Source organism: Panicum virgatum, chromosome 8N, assembly GCF_016808335.1.
Source record: "Panicum virgatum strain AP13 chromosome 8N, P.virgatum_v5, whole genome shotgun sequence".
In the NCBI taxonomy this organism is placed as follows: Eukaryota; Viridiplantae; Streptophyta; class Magnoliopsida; order Poales; family Poaceae; genus Panicum; species Panicum virgatum.
The window spans coordinates 1,167,409-1,184,784 of NC_053152.1; the positions used below are offsets into that span (position 1 = coordinate 1,167,409).

Genomic DNA, 17,376 nt, shown 5'->3' on the forward strand with positions numbered 1-17,376 from the left:
TACAAGTGCAACACGAAAATGTAACTAATAAAATCAACATAACGCAAATGTAGATACAGCTCAAATACATCTGGAGACGAAACCGCTAATAAATACACCCTTTTTCAAGCTACAATGTTACATATATGGGATGCAATCATGCTTTGCATTTCACCTAGGCGCATAGAAATTGCACCTGCTTAACAAAAGCAAGGCTTTGCAATGCATCTATACAGGACATCAACAGTACATCAAAAATTGTCTTCCGACCTGTATGTGATATATTCGTTATTCCAGGTCGACAGCAGTAGTTGAAACATTCAGTCCTGAACCGATGAAATGCCACGCTAGACATCAAAAAGGAAAGGAACGTGAAATTATCAAAACTGTAGGCAACACAAATATCAAGTCATCATAGGTAACTGAAAGAACAAGGCTGCTGAAGAAACTTACATTGTGGAGTCAGTGGGAACGAAGTATCAGTGGATATGTACAGCACCAGCCACTGCTCCAGCACTGCATGTGCAGTGGAACCATAAGTGAGCAAAACAAGTTGGAAGCACAAGCCATATATGCAGGATTCACAGATATCTTACCACAGAAAGCAAGGGTCCTTGCTTAAATTTATTATGGAAAGTAAAAGCAAGTGGTTTCGCTCCTTCTCCAGGTCCTCTAATGAATCCACTGAATGTGCACAACGGAATATTGTCAAAGAATGGTTAAGGAATACATGGAAACACAAGTTAATGATTAACATGATGCAGTATAAAGAAAATTTGCTCTTACACTAGTGATACTGAGACAAGTGGAGATCTCCTCACGTCATATACAGCAACAAGACCACGATACATTTCATTTCCATCTTTGAACGACAATGCCAAACGCTCCCCTGAAGCATCCCATGCTAATTTTTCTATGCCTCGGCTAGATGAAGCGATTAAAGCATAAGTATGCGAATCAAAGGCAGTAATAATGGATGTACTTCCTAAATACATGGGAAATAATACTAGTCTAGGCTATAATAATGGATGAACTTCCTGAATACAAAGTAGACTAAATGAAAACGTGTGTAGTGCAGTGGCTTGCATGCGTCTGTTAGTTAACAAGTGCTTGTCGTCCCTTGTGATCCTACAAAACTATCCTATATACAATAAGACCGGCATCTGAACTAGATGAGTGAATTCACTGCATACATGGGAAATAAATTACCAATTAATAGCAAATGAGGCAGTTGAAATATCATAGCTTACATGAGGATGCAAGATGGTAAAATTATGTAGCATGAGGTGCACATAAGATCAAGATCTTTTTCTAATATCTATGTTCGTACCTGACAATCAGGGAGGAAATTTCTGGAAGCTCAACTGGTAGGAGATGAGCATCTGAAGGAAAGAAACACAGGACAAATTACCAGGATTCATCACACAAATAGTGCAGTAGCATAGTTTAAGCAAAACAGAAAAATTTGCAGGGATATCTTTATATACCTAAAGATGGTGGCTTAGATGAGAAGTGAATTGAGCCAAGTGTAGTAGAGTTAGAAAAGGATACCAATGCAACACGACCTTCTGGGTCCCAATTCGCTCCCTGTCAGGAACCAAAGTAGAAATAAGCAAACATGTAAACAGCTGTGGAACAGATTCCATCCAATGTGTAAGGGTACACTGGACACATCATGTGTTGCTACCAAGTGGATTTGCCATAAAGCAGGATTATGGATTGCTATAGCTTAGATATCAATCAAATCAAACTAAGCTTTATGCAATATTTACAATATTCAAATAACCAAACTAGAGTCAAATGCGGGTCAGGCATCTATGTTTGTTTCCAAAAGAATTTATCCACCAAATAAGTAAGTCTCATATCTTTTTTACTTTGAAAATCAAACTATTTTCAACTGTTGGGACTACAAATCATTCAGAAATTAATAAAAACTAAAATACAAGGTTGTCATAACTAATATTGAAATCCAATATGCAATGAGACAATAGGTATTTCTTCAGAAAAGAAAAAGATAACTAACAGATTCATGAATAAAGCTATGAAGGAAATGATCTGTTTCCGACAGATCTCATATAACCTTGAAAATAAGAAGAAATCTATAAAATGCACTAACTTGAGTATTGTGCTCCAATGTACAAAATGTAAAAAAAAAGCTAGTTAGGATTGAGTATGTTACGTACAGACACATATCCGTTTGATGAAGACCAAGGTTCTGAAGTCCATGTGTTTGTCTCCCAAAAGTGAAAAGTTCCATCACTAATATAATAATGAATTTTGTAAATCTTTGGAAATATTAGTAACTACAAATGTAAAAATGAAAATTGACCATACAATTTAGCAGCTAGAAGATAATCTCCACTAGTTGACCACTGCAGTAGTGATATATTACTTAATCCACGCCGTATAGGAGTACCCAACCCTGTAGCAAAAGAAAATGTCTCCAGATATAAGTACACATTTCTTTATCAAATGGGATTGGTCATCAGAATTTAGAAAAAGATAGCTATGCCTACCTTGAGACACATCCCAAATCATGAAAGATGGACTATTACAGGAGGCAGATGCCAAGTATGTGGTGACTTGTCAAGGAAACAATATATTCACCTGTTGGTTCTTCCCACAAACAACTACTATTGTAAACTTTTCTGTATCCACAATGGATAGTAGATTTAAGGAATTTGGCAAAAATGTAATTTTATGCAGTTAGCCCACACTGACATTGAAGTTATTGTAGTCCTAAAACAAGAAATATGAAAACAAACGAGAGCTTTGCCAGATGCTTATGAAAATTTATATGAAGGATATCTTCCATCAGGCTTCCAACAAAGCGCGGTAACTTGCTCAGCAGAAGAGTCACGAAGAACATCCACCAGTATCCACCGACCACCAGAACCTCTAGGGAAGGCACTAAAGGAATAAGGGGTGACCCCAGCTTTCATGAATGGAACATCGCCAGGATATGATGCTGACCAGAGGCATATTCCTCCCCTAAAAAGAAAATGATCACCTCAATCAAAAAGTAACATATGCCAGCAATTTTTAAGACATGACAAGAGTGAGGAGCCAGGTTGAAGAGCTATAGGATCAGGCAGTGGTAATACACACTTGCAGGCGACTGCAATCATCTTGCCACTATTTGGTCTCCACTCAACAGCTTTAACATTGATTTGCTGGTCACTTATCAAAATGAACGGCTCTTTAGCATCTGTTAAAAGGGCCGGTCACTATTATGGGCTGCAACTAAATTGATGGATATAGTTCAGTTCATAAAATTAATAACATAACAAGGTAGGCATATCCCACCTGAATCCTCAAAGTCATGTACAATAACCTGGTTCTTCCCAGACACAAATGCTAGACAGTGCTTGTGCGGATTCCAACTTATTTTCTGGATGTCAAATTCTTGTAGCAGATTTAGCTGGTAAAACAGAATGACTGTTCATGAGCATGACTATAATGATTTTCTTCTAAAAAAACACATGGAAGGACTTAGCTAATTCAGCAATCAGAAGGCAAATACAGGATGCTTTTCAGTTTTCACAAGGATAAAAACTTGAGGCTTTAATTTTGAGATAACTTGGTAATGACAAAAAAAATTAGAAAGTATGCTGGAGGAATCAGCAAATCCATGTATAGATACCAATGTTGTCAGATAAGTAGAAAATGGAACATTGACAAACGGAATGGTGTAAGTGTGCAAGTCTCTTTGGGTGAAAAGAAACTTGGGGCACATTGGAGTAAAGTATTTCAGATACAGTAATCCAACTCACATTTAATGGAGGGAAGATCATCCGTTTGAAGAATTCGGATATGGTGGAAGTCACACTAGTTGTGGGCTCGTTCTCAGTGGACTCGGGTTGCTCTGCAGCAGGGGGCTCGCGGATTGGGGGAAGAGTGTCTGGCTGGAAAGGGATAGGGCTGAAGACCATTCCCTGCAAATGCCAAATGCCAACCCCAAATTTAAGACAAGCAAATTCGCCTCGATGATAAAAGAAAAATAGAAGCAAAATCTTTTATCTGGTGCAAACTGACGAGGGCATCGCCGTATGCGTCCTTGGCGCGGTCGTCGGACAGTGCCTCCGCCACAACTGCGAGGTGAGGAAGGCAGGTCGGGATGAGCACCGATCGCTGATACCAACTGATTCAGAGGTCGTCAAGGGGGTAGGAATCGATTGGGCGAGATAGGTACCGAGGTCGCGGTTGATCTCGCAGACGGTGACGGCGCCGGGCGGAGGGAAGCTCGGCATCGTCGATCCGGTTGTTCGTTCCCTCGCGCCTCGCTAGGGTTGGGGACTCGGGGTTCCCAATCCCAGCCCGGAACGGGGCTCGAGCTCGACACAGAAGACGAGGCAACGTCGGGGGTAAAGGTGGAGCGGCGCAGGCGGCGGCGGCGGAAGCAACCGGTGGGAGAGAGGGCGGCGATGGGTGGCTGGTCGGCGGCGAGGCGAGGAGGCTCTGCTGGCTGCTCTCTTGCTTAAACCCTGACCGAAACAGTAACGGACGGGCCGATGGCTGCTGGCTTCAGAATCCGACGGCCCAAGAGGCACGCAACGCTCGGATAGAAATAGAGACGAGAGCCCCCCTGCATTGCTCAGAACCCAACGCCACCCGCCGCCCACTTCCCGCCTGCCGAATCGCCGATCACCTCCAGCACTGCTTCGTCCTGGCCCTTGCCAATTGCTACCTTGAATCTGAGGCCCGCCGGCACCCACCCTCTCGTCCTCCGTCTGGCCACCGAGGCTTGCCGCACCCTGGAGTGGGCTTCGTCCGTTGGTCCGATTAGCGGTTATGCACATGTTCTGTTCGATGAAACGCCTAGCAAGGTAAATTTCGAGTTGCTGTGCTGCTATACTGTCTTGTGTCATGCTCTTCCCCCACTTGCTGACTTGCATTTGTTAAATTTTATGCATACATCCTCTGCTGTGTGCTCCTGCCAATGACATGCTCTGGAAAACTGAATATGTGTTGAACTTTTGCAGGTTGTCATTGCCCTACAGATGCACTTGTGGACTTTGATGAAGCTCCGTGTATTCTAAGGATTGGAGTTCCAACGTACAGACAAATGGCATCGATCATATTCGGTCCAGGAAACCTGCACGCCCTCTCTGTGCGGCTGAGAATATTAGCTGGGAGTTGGACATTTCAGTATGGTCCCTTTATCTGTGGTGTGCAGCGGAGGTGGAAGAAGCCAGTAGATTCAGCAAGAACCCGTCTGGAGAGCAGAACAAGGGATCATAGGCTGGACAAGCTAATGGTTCAACTGAGAAACTTGAAGCTGGCCTTGGCTGCATGTGAGTTGATATCTCAGCAGAGGAACGGATATGCTTCTCTTCAACTTCTTTCAAAGTGGAGACATGAGGTCGGATTGAACATTGAGATTGGCGCTTTCCTCAAGAAATATCCCCACATTTTCCAGATTTACATGCACCCTGTGAAGAGAAACCATTGCTGCAAGATCACACAAAAGATGACCGACTTGATTGCAGAGGAAGAGGCCATGATCAGGGAGAATGAGACCAACATAGTTCAGCGGCTGAAGAAACTTCTCATGCTCTCTACAAATGGAACTCTGAATATGCACGCATTATGGCTAGTAAGAAGGGAACTTGGGCTGCCTGATGATTACAGGTCTTCCATGCTACCGAAGTATCCACATGATTTATATCTTGAATCCCCTGATACTCTGTCACTTGTCTCTCGGGATGACGAATTAGCTGTGGCTAAGATTGAAGAATGGAGGAAGAAAGAGTACACTGAAAAATGGCTAGCTGAATCGGAGACAAGATACGCTTTTCCGATCAACTTCCCTACTGGATTTACGATTGAGAAAGGCTTTAGGGAAAAACTGAAGAACTGGCAGAGGCTTCCCTACACCAAGCCTTATGAGAAGAATGATTTGCATCCGATACACAATGTGGACCGGATTGAGAAACGTATTGTTGGTATTCTTCATGAACTGTTAAGCCTTACGGTGGAAAAGATGATACCACTTGAGAGACTGTCGCACTTCAGACGAGTTTTTGCTATGGAAGTAAACTTGAGGGAGCTTCTTCTTAAGTACCCAGGAATTTTCTACATCTCGACCAAGGGAAGTGCACAGACAGTCATTCTAAGGGAGAGTTACAGTAAAGGCTGCCTGGTTGAGCCCAATCCTGTATACGATGTGCGACGAAAAATGCTAGATCTGATTTTGCCTGGATGTCGTAATATTGGTGAACCGGAATCTGCAGCTTGGTTTTCTGAGGAGTATGATCAGGGAAGCTGTCATGAGTTGCAGAACAACATATGCCTGGTGGATACTGCCAATACCATACTTGAACTTGAAACTGACAGTGACTCTACAGAAAGAAGTGTATTACGGTCTATGGAAGAGCTCCCGTACCAACATTTCTATGACTCACAAGAAAAGAGTGGATAAGCAATTAAGCAGACTGCAGACTTCAACGGGAATGTAGGTATAGTTTGGGCCTCTTGGTTACTGGACGCGGATGGTATCAACAGGCACCGTTCTCGCAGTATCTTCATTTGATCTTGCTCTAGAATGGATCTTCCAATTCGTGGCTGACATGTGAAGCATTAACGCAAAATGAACATCTGCAATAGAGGCAGGTAACTGCATAAAGCAAAATGTGATTCTGCCACCGTTTATGAATGCAACTGGAACTGGAAGTAGCTGCACGGTTTTCTTATTCTTCTTGCGGACTAATTCACGGACCTCCTCAGTCAGTGCCCAAACAGTAACGACACTGGAATTGGTCGGATGGGAGGGTTGTTACGATCCAGATATATGCACATCATTTTCCATCGAAACAAGTGAAAATAGTAGTCAAATTTATTCCGCTCAACTCCAGTTAGTCATTAAGGATTAAAATGGTGCAAGACTCTTGAAGCATTAAACATACTTATCCCGTACTCCATGGAACGAACAGTTACAGTTCCTGCTGCTCCTTCGAATGATTATTGTTTGAACTAAAATCCTTCAAATAATTGAATGATGTGATTATCATTAGCATAATTTATAGTTATAAAGTACTCCCTCTATTCCAGATTATTATTCGTTTTAGCTTTTCTAGATATAGAGATTTTGCAATGCACCTAGATACATAGATTTTGCTGCACACAGTGACCTCAACATCGAGGACATGGTACAGCAAAGCTGCCTCTTGCAAACAAAAGAGCATACCATGCCCTGCCATGGTCTCCCTTGCAAACATTATTGATCTCGCCTACCTAGCAGAAGTCAATGGCAGGTTAATGCCATAGCGCTTCTTTTTTTTGCTTTTTTCTTCTTTCCAGAGCCAGATCATTTCTCAGGTAATGTTGCAGGCTATATATAGTTCCCAACATGTCAAACATTTCCGGTTATCAACTGATTTCAGTCTAACAGGCAAAAGAAATCTTTAGGCACAAATAAGTTGTAGTCCTGATTGCATGAATGAATTGGTCAAAAATAGCTCCTACCAGCAGTTTTTCACCACAGCAAAGGACATAAACTTGCCTCTCAAAAGAGACACATCTCAAAAGATCACCTTGGCAAGCATAATGCCCTGGACTGTAAATAACATTAGTACAACTGCATGCAGAATTAAGTCTGGTTATTTTAACATTAGGCCGTGTTTAGTTCTTTACAAGTAAAGTTTTTGAAGCATTCTGAAACACATTTGAAGCATTAAATGTAGGCTAATAAGAAAACAAATTACAGAGTCTGCCTGTAAACTGCAAGACAAATTTATTAATCCGTCATTAGCAAATGTTTACTGTAGCACCATATTGTCAAATTATGGCGCAATCAGACTCAAAAGATTCGTCTCGCAATTTACACGTGAACTGTGCAATTGGTTTTTTATTTTGCCCACATTTAATACTCCATGCGCCGGTGCGTAATGGGATCCTTGAGCTAGTCGATAATGTAAAAAGGGGTAGAGGTAGACCTAAACTGACGTGGAATGAGTCGGTTAAGAGAGACCTTAAGGATTGGAACATCTCTAAAGAGATAGCTTTGGATAGGAGCGCTTGGAGACTAGCTATCAATGTGCCTGAACCTTGAACTTATTTCTTTCGGGTTTCATCTCTAGTCTACCCCAACTTGCTTGGGAAAAAAGGCTATGTTGTTATTGTTAATACTCCATGCATGTGTCCAAACATTCGATGTGACTTTTCAGCCAAAATTTTTAGGATCCAAACAAAGCCTTAGTCCAACTGCATGCAGAATTAGGTCTGGTTATTTTGGCACGAAAGGCAAACGTAAATTCATTTGGACCAGCATTACTGAATTAGTATATTGTCGGGGCAGAAACTGGAACATCCTAAATGCTAATAGTATTTACAAAAAAGTTCCTCCAGCGGTATCAGTAGCAGGCTGAATAACACACTCAGGTAGCAACAAAGCTTGATCGTCCTTCCCAAGAACCACTCACAAGATCTTTGTTTTCGCATACATGTCCCAAGCTTCCCATATTTGATGGCTGCAGATAAAATAAGAATACTAGTTAGTCAGCATCATAGGATATGAGTAGACAATAGTATGTGAAAGTGAATCACGGAAGAAAAAAGGTAACATGAATCATCACAACTCAAAATTTTACTATGTTCTCAATGCAAAAACATTGGCAGAGCAAAATGAGTTCAGCTTGCAATTGTAGTTTTTGTGCAAAAGGAATAACACACTGCACAGAACAAACCTCACTTCCTTGTAAAGTTGGTAAGTCATTGTTATATGCAATAAATAAAATGACAATGATATGTCATGAAGCTTATAGTGATTTATCTATCCAGCATTCCTGTAATATTACCTTATAGTTATTTATATAACTTGGAGGTCCTTGATTTCTACCAGTCGACATAACACAGCAAAAGGGCTACACATGCCAATAGGGTTTAACTTCTATCTACTAAATTTTTTAATTTCCCTACTAAAATTTGTATACAGAGGTCAGCGTCATGTGAGCTGAGGTAGGCGGACAGTCACCATAGAAGCATTAACTTGTCATAAAGGACTGATTACAAGCTGAGCAAGATGGAAATTTGACCCAGAAACAACACCAAAAAAACAAGCACAAATCTGAGGAAATAAAATTACTAAGATATGGACAGATATTTTCACAGTAAGTACTTGTATTTATATATTCATAAGTTGTACCTTGTCAACAGCCAAGGCCACCACAATCATCATCACCATCACTGCCAGAATCAGTGTCATCTATAAAGGGCCAACATATATCAGCAGCTCCTACCTCATAACAACCTGTACTAGGATGCTTTAGGTCATACATTTCCTGGTTCTTGCATCCATAGCAGTGCCCTTATGCAAAAGAGTTAACAAATATTTAAATACAAAGAATGTAATTCAGTTACACAAAACAAGTGTCGTGGTGCTGCAAACCACAGCCGGGTGGCGGAAGGCACCCGCCCTAGCCCAGAGGGTGTGTATTCGGGGGTTAGCTAGTCCCAGTTAGATCTCACTCAAGAACACGATGAACACAGCAAGATTTAGAGTGGTTCGGGCCGCCGGAGCGTAATACCCTACGTCCACTGTGTGTTGTATTGCCCTCCCACGAGAGTGAGAGAGTTTGCGAGAGCCTGTGTGTCTGGAGAGCTTGTGTGTCCGGAGAGCTTGTGTGTCCGGAGAGCTTGTGTGTCCGGAGAGCTTGTAGTGCGCAGCGAGCGCCTCCCTTTTATATCTCAAGGGAGACGCGTACATGGCTGTTGGGTCCCCGACAGGTGGACCCAACGATGTAGTATAAAATAACGTACTGTTCATACATTATGACGTCGCAGGCAAAGGAGATCTCTCTCCTGGAATCCCTTGCCTGCTCCTGGAGTCCCTCGTTCATCATGTCCAGGCGCTGTCTTGTCGGGACGATGCCAGACGTAGCTAGTGGCGTCGCCTGCCACGTAGCTGAACGGGCTGTGTAGCTTGCGGCGTAGGCGGCATGATGGAAAAGTGCCGTGCCGTCGTATCCATTTAATGCTGCAGACGGGCTCTGCGCGGGTACGGCACAAGCGGCTGCACTGTGTACCTTGGTAATACGCGGTGCACAGTGAGGCCTGACAAAGGCTGTCCCGCGTGCCGCGGCGATAGAGCATGCCTCAACCATCCGCATTAAATGCGGTGGGTGGGCGAGTCTCCTAGCGGAGGACTCGCGCACGAGCCCGTGCCTCCGGGACACGTGGCGGCTCCGGACCCCCACGCGGTAAGGGGGGTCCGGATGGACGCAGGAGGTCCCGAACCCCTATGGGGGGTCCGAGGCCTCGGCTGTCAGCTCGGAGCTTCCCTTCCTTAGAGACACGTGGCGTCTCCGGACCCATCCCCAGGCGGGGAACGGGTCCGGGGCCGTTGGCCTGGTGAGGAAAGAGCCTGACCCGTGGGGCCTGGCTACTCCGTCCTTTGCGCGCAGTTACGGATAACTACGCGGGTCCTGCCTTGCTGCAGTAAGAGTGGGTATCCCTGCTACAGGGTACCGACAACAAGGATTAAATATGTAACAACTCTACAGGGAGTAATTAATGACAAAAAACTCAAATGAAAGCTACTCATATAGAATTTTTTTTAGTTTTTGGTGATTCAAAATGTAAACTAATCTAAGATTTCAAAATATAACTAACAAGCTTTAGTGTTCACTTTGACAAATTCTTAAGAAAATTAGAGCATATACCTTCATCATCTTGGTCAAGCGGGCAGCAGAAATGACAGTTGCTTTACTTCAGCAAAATAAAGTTGTGAAGTCAAAACATCAGTACTTCTATGCTCTGTCTCAATAGTGAAGAGCTTCTACACTTAAACATTGATAGCAAAGCTCACCAAACCTGTGATTGATGCCCTACAAACCCAGCAGGAAACAAATCTTAATTGAACTACATGAAAAACAAAATAAAGGGCGAGGATTGACAAACCTCAAGATTATTAATCTCTTCAGCATATTTTGTGAAAGCAAGAAAGCATTCCTCACTCATCCACTTGATTCCATTTTTAATTGTATCTTCCTTAGAAACTCTCTTCATACTCTTGCAATTGTCCATTGTGTCATTGCCCATTTCAATAGGATCATAGAACTCATCTGGCACATCATAATGCGCGATATGTTTTTCTCCTTCATCCAGGTTATAACGGGATAAGATATCATGATGCCCCCCCACTCTTCAATCTAAATAATCCATTTCAATCTGATTAGCAATAATATCTTCAAAAAATGTAAGTATCTAGTGACTTCAATCTGATGTTTATAGCAACGACAAGAAAAATGAAGTACCTAATGCTTTCAATCTAATGTTTATGGCAATGACAAGAAAAATGAAGTACCTAGTGACTTCAATATGCTGTTTATGGCAATAACAATAAATCTTAAGGTTCATGTGATTGAAAAGATCTTCTAAGCTTATACAGCAGTGGATAGCAACCTTCTAATAGTGATGTTTATCACTAATCCAGTAAAAAATTCCTACGATGAAATGATATGCACAAACAAGACATGATGACCAGTGATTGTGAAAGGATGACATGATTCCTCAGTTGTGCACTAGACAAGTAGACACTATGAGGGGCAATGTGGCCATGGTGATAGACTATCCTATTCCATATTCAAAATTCAAACAAACAAGTGGCTAAGGTTGAGGACTTAGGATTGGACAGTAGATTCATCATCCAAACTCCCCAAACCAAACACCACATAATGTGTTCCTAACAGGATTGTCATGTCAAACACAGAAATGACTGCATGCCATAAATACTTACATCTTTATTATCCAATCTAGATATTCATCTTCATCATCATCAAACAATTCTCCTTTCTTTGCCTTGGTCCTGAGTAAAATCACAAGTGCCACGGACAGTTAGCATGTTACTAACTTTATATTATTTAACAGATGTAAAGAACTATTCCAAAAGGAGGGCCTATTTGAATATGGCATGCTTGGGCAGTATTCTACATAAGGTATAGAGAAGGTGCTCATATTTGTAAACACATAACCAGCAGTGATAATTCATGTTTTTTATGTATCCCATAAAACATACAATTTTCATCATAGGCAAAACTGATATAACATCCAGCACACAATTAATGTAAGAAGCCCATAAACAACACCTGCTTGATGTAATCTAAAAAATCAAGTATATCTAGAAAAAAAAGATAACCATGGTAGACTCAGCATATCAATAATAGTAAACGTGCAACCATACAGATTAGCATCAAATGTCATACTGTCATGTAAGTAGTTACGCTAGAAAACATAAGAGCTCAAGATGTGGCACATAATAATGGCAAAAAGAACATCGAGAGATGTAACACATAACTGATATTCTGCTGGATACCACAAAGTTTATACCATCTCAAATAAGCATGAGATGCGTATTACCTCAATGCTTATGGAACATGATCAAATTAACAACAATGTAATAATAGTACAAGGCTAACCAGTGGGAACAAAACAAAGTTAAATTAAATGCTCCTTACATAATTACAGATATAGCTAAATAAGTTTGAGCATTTATAAGAAAAGAGAGAACAATAGGTTTGAACGCAGCTTCACTAGGCCAGATGGAAGCACAACAAATTGCAAGAACGACAAAATTAACCCTTATATATGCCAGCAGAAGATAACTCAAGGCAGATGAACATACATGGTCGAATCCTTCTCCGAGGATCTGTCAATCTCTGAAAAAACAGCCCCCTCCACCAGTGGAGGTGTCTCTACTTGAGCCACTTTCCCTGCGGAACGAATACAATCCTCATTTGCTTCCAAGCCTGACTTGCCAAACCTAAATCGTCCACTTAAATCTGATTAGAACGAATGTCTGAAAGATCAGATGACGGTTTTGAGAAGAAATCTGGTTAATTTGATTATGTGAAATATGTTTTAAGCTTGAGTGTTTGTAAAATAAGTAAATTCCACAAGATGAACATAAGTTAGCAATAGCACGTGAAGCAGAAACTGGGCATGAATACTAGTGGGGTGTTCCATTTGAGGAAGCACCTAAAATTGGTTTGTACAACCTCAGTCCCCATGGTTCTCGTGGGATGATACCATTCTTCAATGTTATATTAGCATGATTTTGTGCTATTTGATGGAGATAGACCAACTCTTCCATTGACAAGCTAAAAGGCGTGAAGATGAAGGAGTGAAAGAAATACTTACAGCAGTGAGATCCAATCTGATGACGGATCTTCTTCATGCAAGCCATCCACATCCCTAAGCAAGATAAAAAATGCCACAATAAAGGTACCATATCACTAACTTTATATCATTAGATAAACACAACCATTTATAGGCCTAGTTCATCGCTGACAAGGTCAGTCTATGGATTCTGAGTGTTGTGTTTGTTCAAGCTTATTATTCCTTTGCTAAATAAAATGGCATGCAGTTATCCTGCACGTCTGAGGAAAAAAAAAGTAGGCCTAGCTTGAATATGTATGGTTGGCCAGTAAGCTACACAAGGTATCCAGACCACGACCTTATTTGTACAGACATACTGAATGGCAATTTCTGGATATTTTCACTTGACTACCTTAAAAAACAAATATGCTCCCTTCATCATAAGCTAAATTAATACCCTGAGCAGAAAAAAAACATCATGCAAACAACCCCCAAGTTCTGGATGCAGTCTCACAAATTCAGTAGATACAAAGGATAAACAATAGCAGACTTAGTACAACAAAATAGTTTTTCAGAAAAATTGAGCGAGCAAACATACAGTTTGGCGTGATATGGCGTAGGTGTAGAAGCGTTAAGCATGAGAATCTGAGACACCTCAAAGCTTATGGGAACATAATAATCAAATAGGAATGCAACAGAAGAATACTAAATGATTTACATAAGATGCCATAGGAATAAAGGTGATGTTTGATTAAAGGATCCTTATGTGATTATAACAGATTTTCACATGCAACTAGAGAATAAGATGTCCATCGGCAAATTTAATAGGCCACATCAAAGGGATAAATATTCAACAGTAAGTTGACAATGCTAACAATTGCTAGCAGAAGAAAATTTCAAGAGATATCATACATGGTCGAATCTTTTCCTTTTGATTTCCCGTAGATTTCAGAGGAAATACCCCCCTCTGCAATGTGATATGTCCCTACTTGAGCCATCTCCCCAGTGGAAATGCTATCCTCATACACCTCCAAGTCCAATTTCTCGAACCTGAACAACCCAATCTGATTAGAAAGAATATCCCAGAAAGAAGAAGCCTTTAGAAACTTAGAGATGATGATAATCATGATAAATCAATGTTCATTAGGTAAATAAAATAATAAAAATCTGCTTAAGCTTCTAGGAAATATATTTGTTATTTGTTATTAAACTGCCGCAAATGTTAGTTACCAATAGCTTAAGAAGCAGAAAAGAATGCGAAGACTAATGTGGTTTTTGGTCTGACGAAGCAGTCCCATGGATGGTTTATCACCATATCAACCCATGATTAGATGCAATAACACCAACCCAATCCATTAGTCAAAAAGAACAAGTGGATTCGATTCAGGAGTAATGATTGGCTAGTCATTCAATTCAGGAGTAATGATTGGCTAGTCAATCCCTAGCCCATTCCTCAAATCAAACTCACAATTATGACTTGGGAGGACTCACAAATCAAAAGGACATGTAAAAAGTGAAGGAAAGGAAACTTACAGCTGTGACATCCAGTCTGGTAATCCTTCTTCATGCAAGCTAGCACCCACGTCAGCCCTAAGAAAGCTCAGAACAGTTAGTTCGTGCCAATGGTTAGGACAAATGCTCCTGATGAAATTACACGGATTATATCCTTTTTTAGGTAACAAGTTATAATTACAGAAAAGGAAAAGTAAGGAGCTCACAGTATGACAGTATTTACAAGCAAACTGAGAATAAAAGGTCCATACCTTATGTCATATCGGAGGCATAAAGTTTGCAGGTATCAAGACAGTAAAAAATTATGTGTGTGAGCAAGAGAAAACTCAGGGTAGAGATAGCATACATGGTTGAAGCTTCCTTTGGCCCGTGAATTACTGTAGATGATTGAGAGGGAGTCGTTTCAGCAGCATCTTTCTTCTGTTTTTTTTTTTTGCCAAACAATTCTTCTGGATCTTGCTGTTGGCCGTCTAAATAGAATACAGGCAGTGGAGGTAAGTAACAGTGCATTAGGATAACACTAGCACGGTAAAAATGCAATCTGTTCGAAAAAAGGGGAGTTTTATTTCCCTGAGAAGAAGAGTATATGATATTGCCTAGTGTGCATACTAGAAGAACTAGGTAGCACAATTATGAAATTACATGATGAACTTTTTGATATAGGTTATACAAATTATGAAATTTCAGATAAAGCAAGCTGAGTTGGGAACCGACAGTATAACAACATTTACAAGCATTCAGGGAATATTAAGTTCGTACACTTATTGGTTAGGCCAATTTCAAAGGCGCAAAGTGTGCAGGGAACATTAAGCGTTACTTATGCACGTGAGCAGAGGCAACATACTTGGTCGAACCGTCCTCCTCCGAGGGCCTGTGGATTGCAGAAGATTGGGAGGTTTCGGCAACCGCCCGTTCTTCTGGAAGGTTGTGCTGCTCGTCTGGATCTTAATGCTACCCACCTAAATACAGTAAGAACATTGAGGGTAAACAACAATGTACGAGGTACGCACTAGTAGGAAGGTAAAAATAAAATCTTTTCAAATTGTCGACTGCAGCAGATTGGGCGGAAATGAGGGTGCGAAATCGACTCCGTGTGTGTTATCGCTGTATTGGGCTCGTTGTCGCGTCCATGGTGCGCGCGCGTGTGGTCCGCCGGCCGGCGGGGAGAGAGAGAGAGAGAGAGGAGGGTCTCTGGACAGGGTCAGGGTGTCGCAGCCGCTAGCTAGAGTGGCAGACCTCGAGTCGGAGGCATGGTTAACCTAACCGGTGGGAACCGGTCCGGTTTGACCGGTTACCGGTCAAACCGGTCCGGTCCGGTTCCGGTTTCGGCCGGTACCCAACCGGCCAAAATTTAAATTTTAAATTTGAATTCAAAAAATGAAAAATTTCCAAAAAATTCCTAAAAATACTTCAAGGTGTGATGAATCTAATGGTGTCAAATTTTCTCAAAAATTCATTCATTTAGTATAGTTTGTGGGAATTTAAAGTTAAATCAAAAAAGAAAAAGAAAAAAAATGGGCCGGCCCATGAAGGCCCACCGATCAAACCGGTCAAACCGGCCGGTAAACCGGCCAAACCGGTCGGTAAACCGGTCAAACCGGCCGGTAAACCGGTTGCACGGGAGCTTTTGAATTTCAAACCGGTCAAACCGACCGGTAAACCGGTAAAACCGGCCGGTAAACCGGTCAAACCGGCCGGTAAACCGGTCGGAACCGGTTGCATGGGAGTTTTTGAATTTATTTGAATTTGGATTTGAATTCAACCGGTTTCCACCGGTTACCGGCCTAACCGGTCCGGTAAACCGGTACCGGAGGGCGGCGGTTAGGCCGGTCCGGTCGGTTTTTAAAACCCTGGTCGGAGGGGAGGGAGGGACGGGGAAAGTGGGCCGGACCGCCAGATTGGAGGATTTTCCTTTTTTTTAGGTTATAAGAATTTGCGATTTTCAGATTTATAAGCCCAAGTTCAGGGACGAGTCCCCTTTGCGTATCCCTCTGACAGGAACTGCGCCAATAGGATTTATGAGCTACGAGTGCCCATAGCTGTAATATAATAAAACGAATTTAAATATTTGGCCTTCTCTTATTCAAAAACAGCTGGTAAAATTCAATATTTTGCTTTTAAAGAAAACATGTTTTGATGCAAGAAGCACAGGCCGGGCCAGGGTGCCAGGCGTTAAATGCTCAGATCTAGTCGGAACTACTCCCTCTATTTTTATTTACATTCGTATTAGGTTTATCATAAGTCAAATTTGACTAAGTTTGACAGGTCTATAAAAAAGTATAGCAACATACCATCCAATATATGCACTATCAACATATATTTCATGATGGATTCAATAAATAAATTTGGTATCGTAAATATTATTATTCTCTATAAGTTTGCCAAATTTGACTTAAAACAAACCTAATATGACATGACAAATCTAATACGATAGGTAAACAAAAATAGAGGAATATTATTTTTTTTATCCCAAATCCCAATGCATGCATGAGTAACGAGTTACATTGGTAGCTTCCGCTGAGGAGAGCTTTGAATCCCGGGCCCCTCTTCTCCAAATTAGAGGAACTGATAAACTAATCAACATGCACAGAGATGACATTTATATACACTGTATGTACTCCGTAGGCGGCAAGGCAAGTCGATCGTATCGTCTGGTGTCCGAGCCGGACTCCAAATACCACATGATCTCGGTCTCGATTTCATCTCCTTTCTTCTTGCTTCTCAGAAAAAGAAAAAAAAAGAAAGAAACACGTCCAAACCGATCGGCCCACGGCCTGTCGGCGACGCTGCAGC

General features: G+C 41.5%; 3 protein-coding genes across 5 annotated transcripts; 1 reads left to right on the forward strand and 2 right to left on the reverse strand.

Annotated features, from left to right (window-relative positions):
• LOC120685445 (aladin-like) lies at positions 1 to 4,499 on the reverse strand. Of its 2 annotated transcripts, none has more exons than XM_039967369.1 (15): positions 4,172 to 4,499; positions 4,015 to 4,070; positions 3,753 to 3,914; positions 3,286 to 3,400; positions 3,088 to 3,187; positions 2,788 to 2,970; positions 2,496 to 2,554; positions 2,314 to 2,401; positions 2,163 to 2,238; positions 1,467 to 1,566; positions 1,310 to 1,361; positions 766 to 903; positions 576 to 663; positions 433 to 495; positions 1 to 249 (listed from the first exon to the last, which is right to left on the reverse strand). In XM_039967369.1, exons 1-14 carry the CDS (start codon positions 4,227 to 4,229, stop codon positions 442 to 444), a joined length of 1,329 nt encoding a protein of 442 aa, XP_039823303.1. In that variant the 5' UTR covers positions 4,230 to 4,499; the 3' UTR covers positions 1 to 249; positions 433 to 441. The 2 variants fall into 2 exon arrangements, with proteins under 2 accessions (XP_039823303.1, XP_039823302.1); XM_039967368.1 differs by having other exon boundaries at positions 1 to 326; positions 4,172 to 4,498.
• Positions 4,500 to 4,528: 29 nt separating this feature from the next.
• Positions 4,529 to 6,997, forward strand: LOC120685444 (protein ROOT PRIMORDIUM DEFECTIVE 1-like). The gene is made up of 2 exons (XM_039967367.1): positions 4,529 to 4,805; positions 4,962 to 6,997. The coding sequence occupies exon 2, from the start codon at positions 5,045 to 5,047 to the stop codon at positions 6,398 to 6,400; it is 1,356 nt and encodes a 451-aa protein (XP_039823301.1). The 5' UTR covers positions 4,529 to 4,805; positions 4,962 to 5,044; the 3' UTR covers positions 6,401 to 6,997.
• A 1,153-nt stretch (positions 6,998 to 8,150) lies between these two features.
• On the reverse strand, positions 8,151 to 17,324 carry LOC120686051. Of its 2 annotated transcripts, XM_039968211.1 has the most exons (12): positions 17,087 to 17,324; positions 15,428 to 15,542; positions 14,930 to 15,053; positions 14,605 to 14,661; positions 13,984 to 14,121; positions 13,114 to 13,167; positions 12,599 to 12,736; positions 11,714 to 11,782; positions 10,876 to 11,126; positions 10,638 to 10,802; positions 9,122 to 9,283; positions 8,151 to 8,447 (listed from the first exon to the last, which is right to left on the reverse strand). In XM_039968211.1, exons 1-9 carry the CDS (start codon positions 17,180 to 17,182, stop codon positions 11,102 to 11,104), a joined length of 816 nt encoding a protein of 271 aa, XP_039824145.1. In that variant the 5' UTR covers positions 17,183 to 17,324; the 3' UTR covers positions 8,151 to 8,447; positions 9,122 to 9,283; positions 10,638 to 10,802; positions 10,876 to 11,101. The 2 variants fall into 2 exon arrangements, with proteins under 2 accessions (XP_039824145.1, XP_039824146.1); XM_039968212.1 differs by lacking the exon at positions 11,714 to 11,782.
• Positions 17,325 to 17,376: the final 52 nt, after the last annotated feature.

What these genes read in the sequence shown, in the direction of transcription:
- LOC120685445 (XM_039967369.1), bottom strand. Translation starts at nt 4,229, where the DNA reads ATGCCGAGCTTCCCTCCGCCCGGCGCCGTCACCGTCTGCGAGATCAAC. An exon ending in ATGATTGCAGTCGCCTGCAA is followed by an intron (nt 2,971 to 3,087) that starts GTGTGTATTACC and finishes TTTTCTTTTTAG; the next exon opens with GGGAGGAATATGCCTCTGGT. An exon ending in ATCTAAGCCACCATCTTTAG is followed by an intron (nt 1,362 to 1,466) that starts GTATATAAAGAT and finishes TCTTTCCTTCAG; the next exon opens with ATGCTCATCTCCTACCAGTT.
- LOC120685444 (XM_039967367.1), top strand. Translation starts at nt 5,045, where the DNA reads ATGGCATCGATCATATTCGGTCCAGGAAACCTGCACGCCCTCTCTGTG.
- LOC120686051 (XM_039968211.1), bottom strand. Translation starts at nt 17,182, where the DNA reads ATGTCATCTCTGTGCATGTTGATTAGTTTATCAGTTCCTCTAATTTGG. An exon ending in CCTCAGCGGAAGCTACCAAT is followed by an intron (nt 15,543 to 17,086) that starts GTAACTCGTTAC and finishes TACTGTATTTAG; the next exon opens with GTGGGTAGCATTAAGATCCA. An exon ending in AAAGGAAAAGATTCGACCAT is followed by an intron (nt 13,168 to 13,983) that starts GTATGATATCTC and finishes TATCTTGCTTAG; the next exon opens with GGATGTGGATGGCTTGCATG.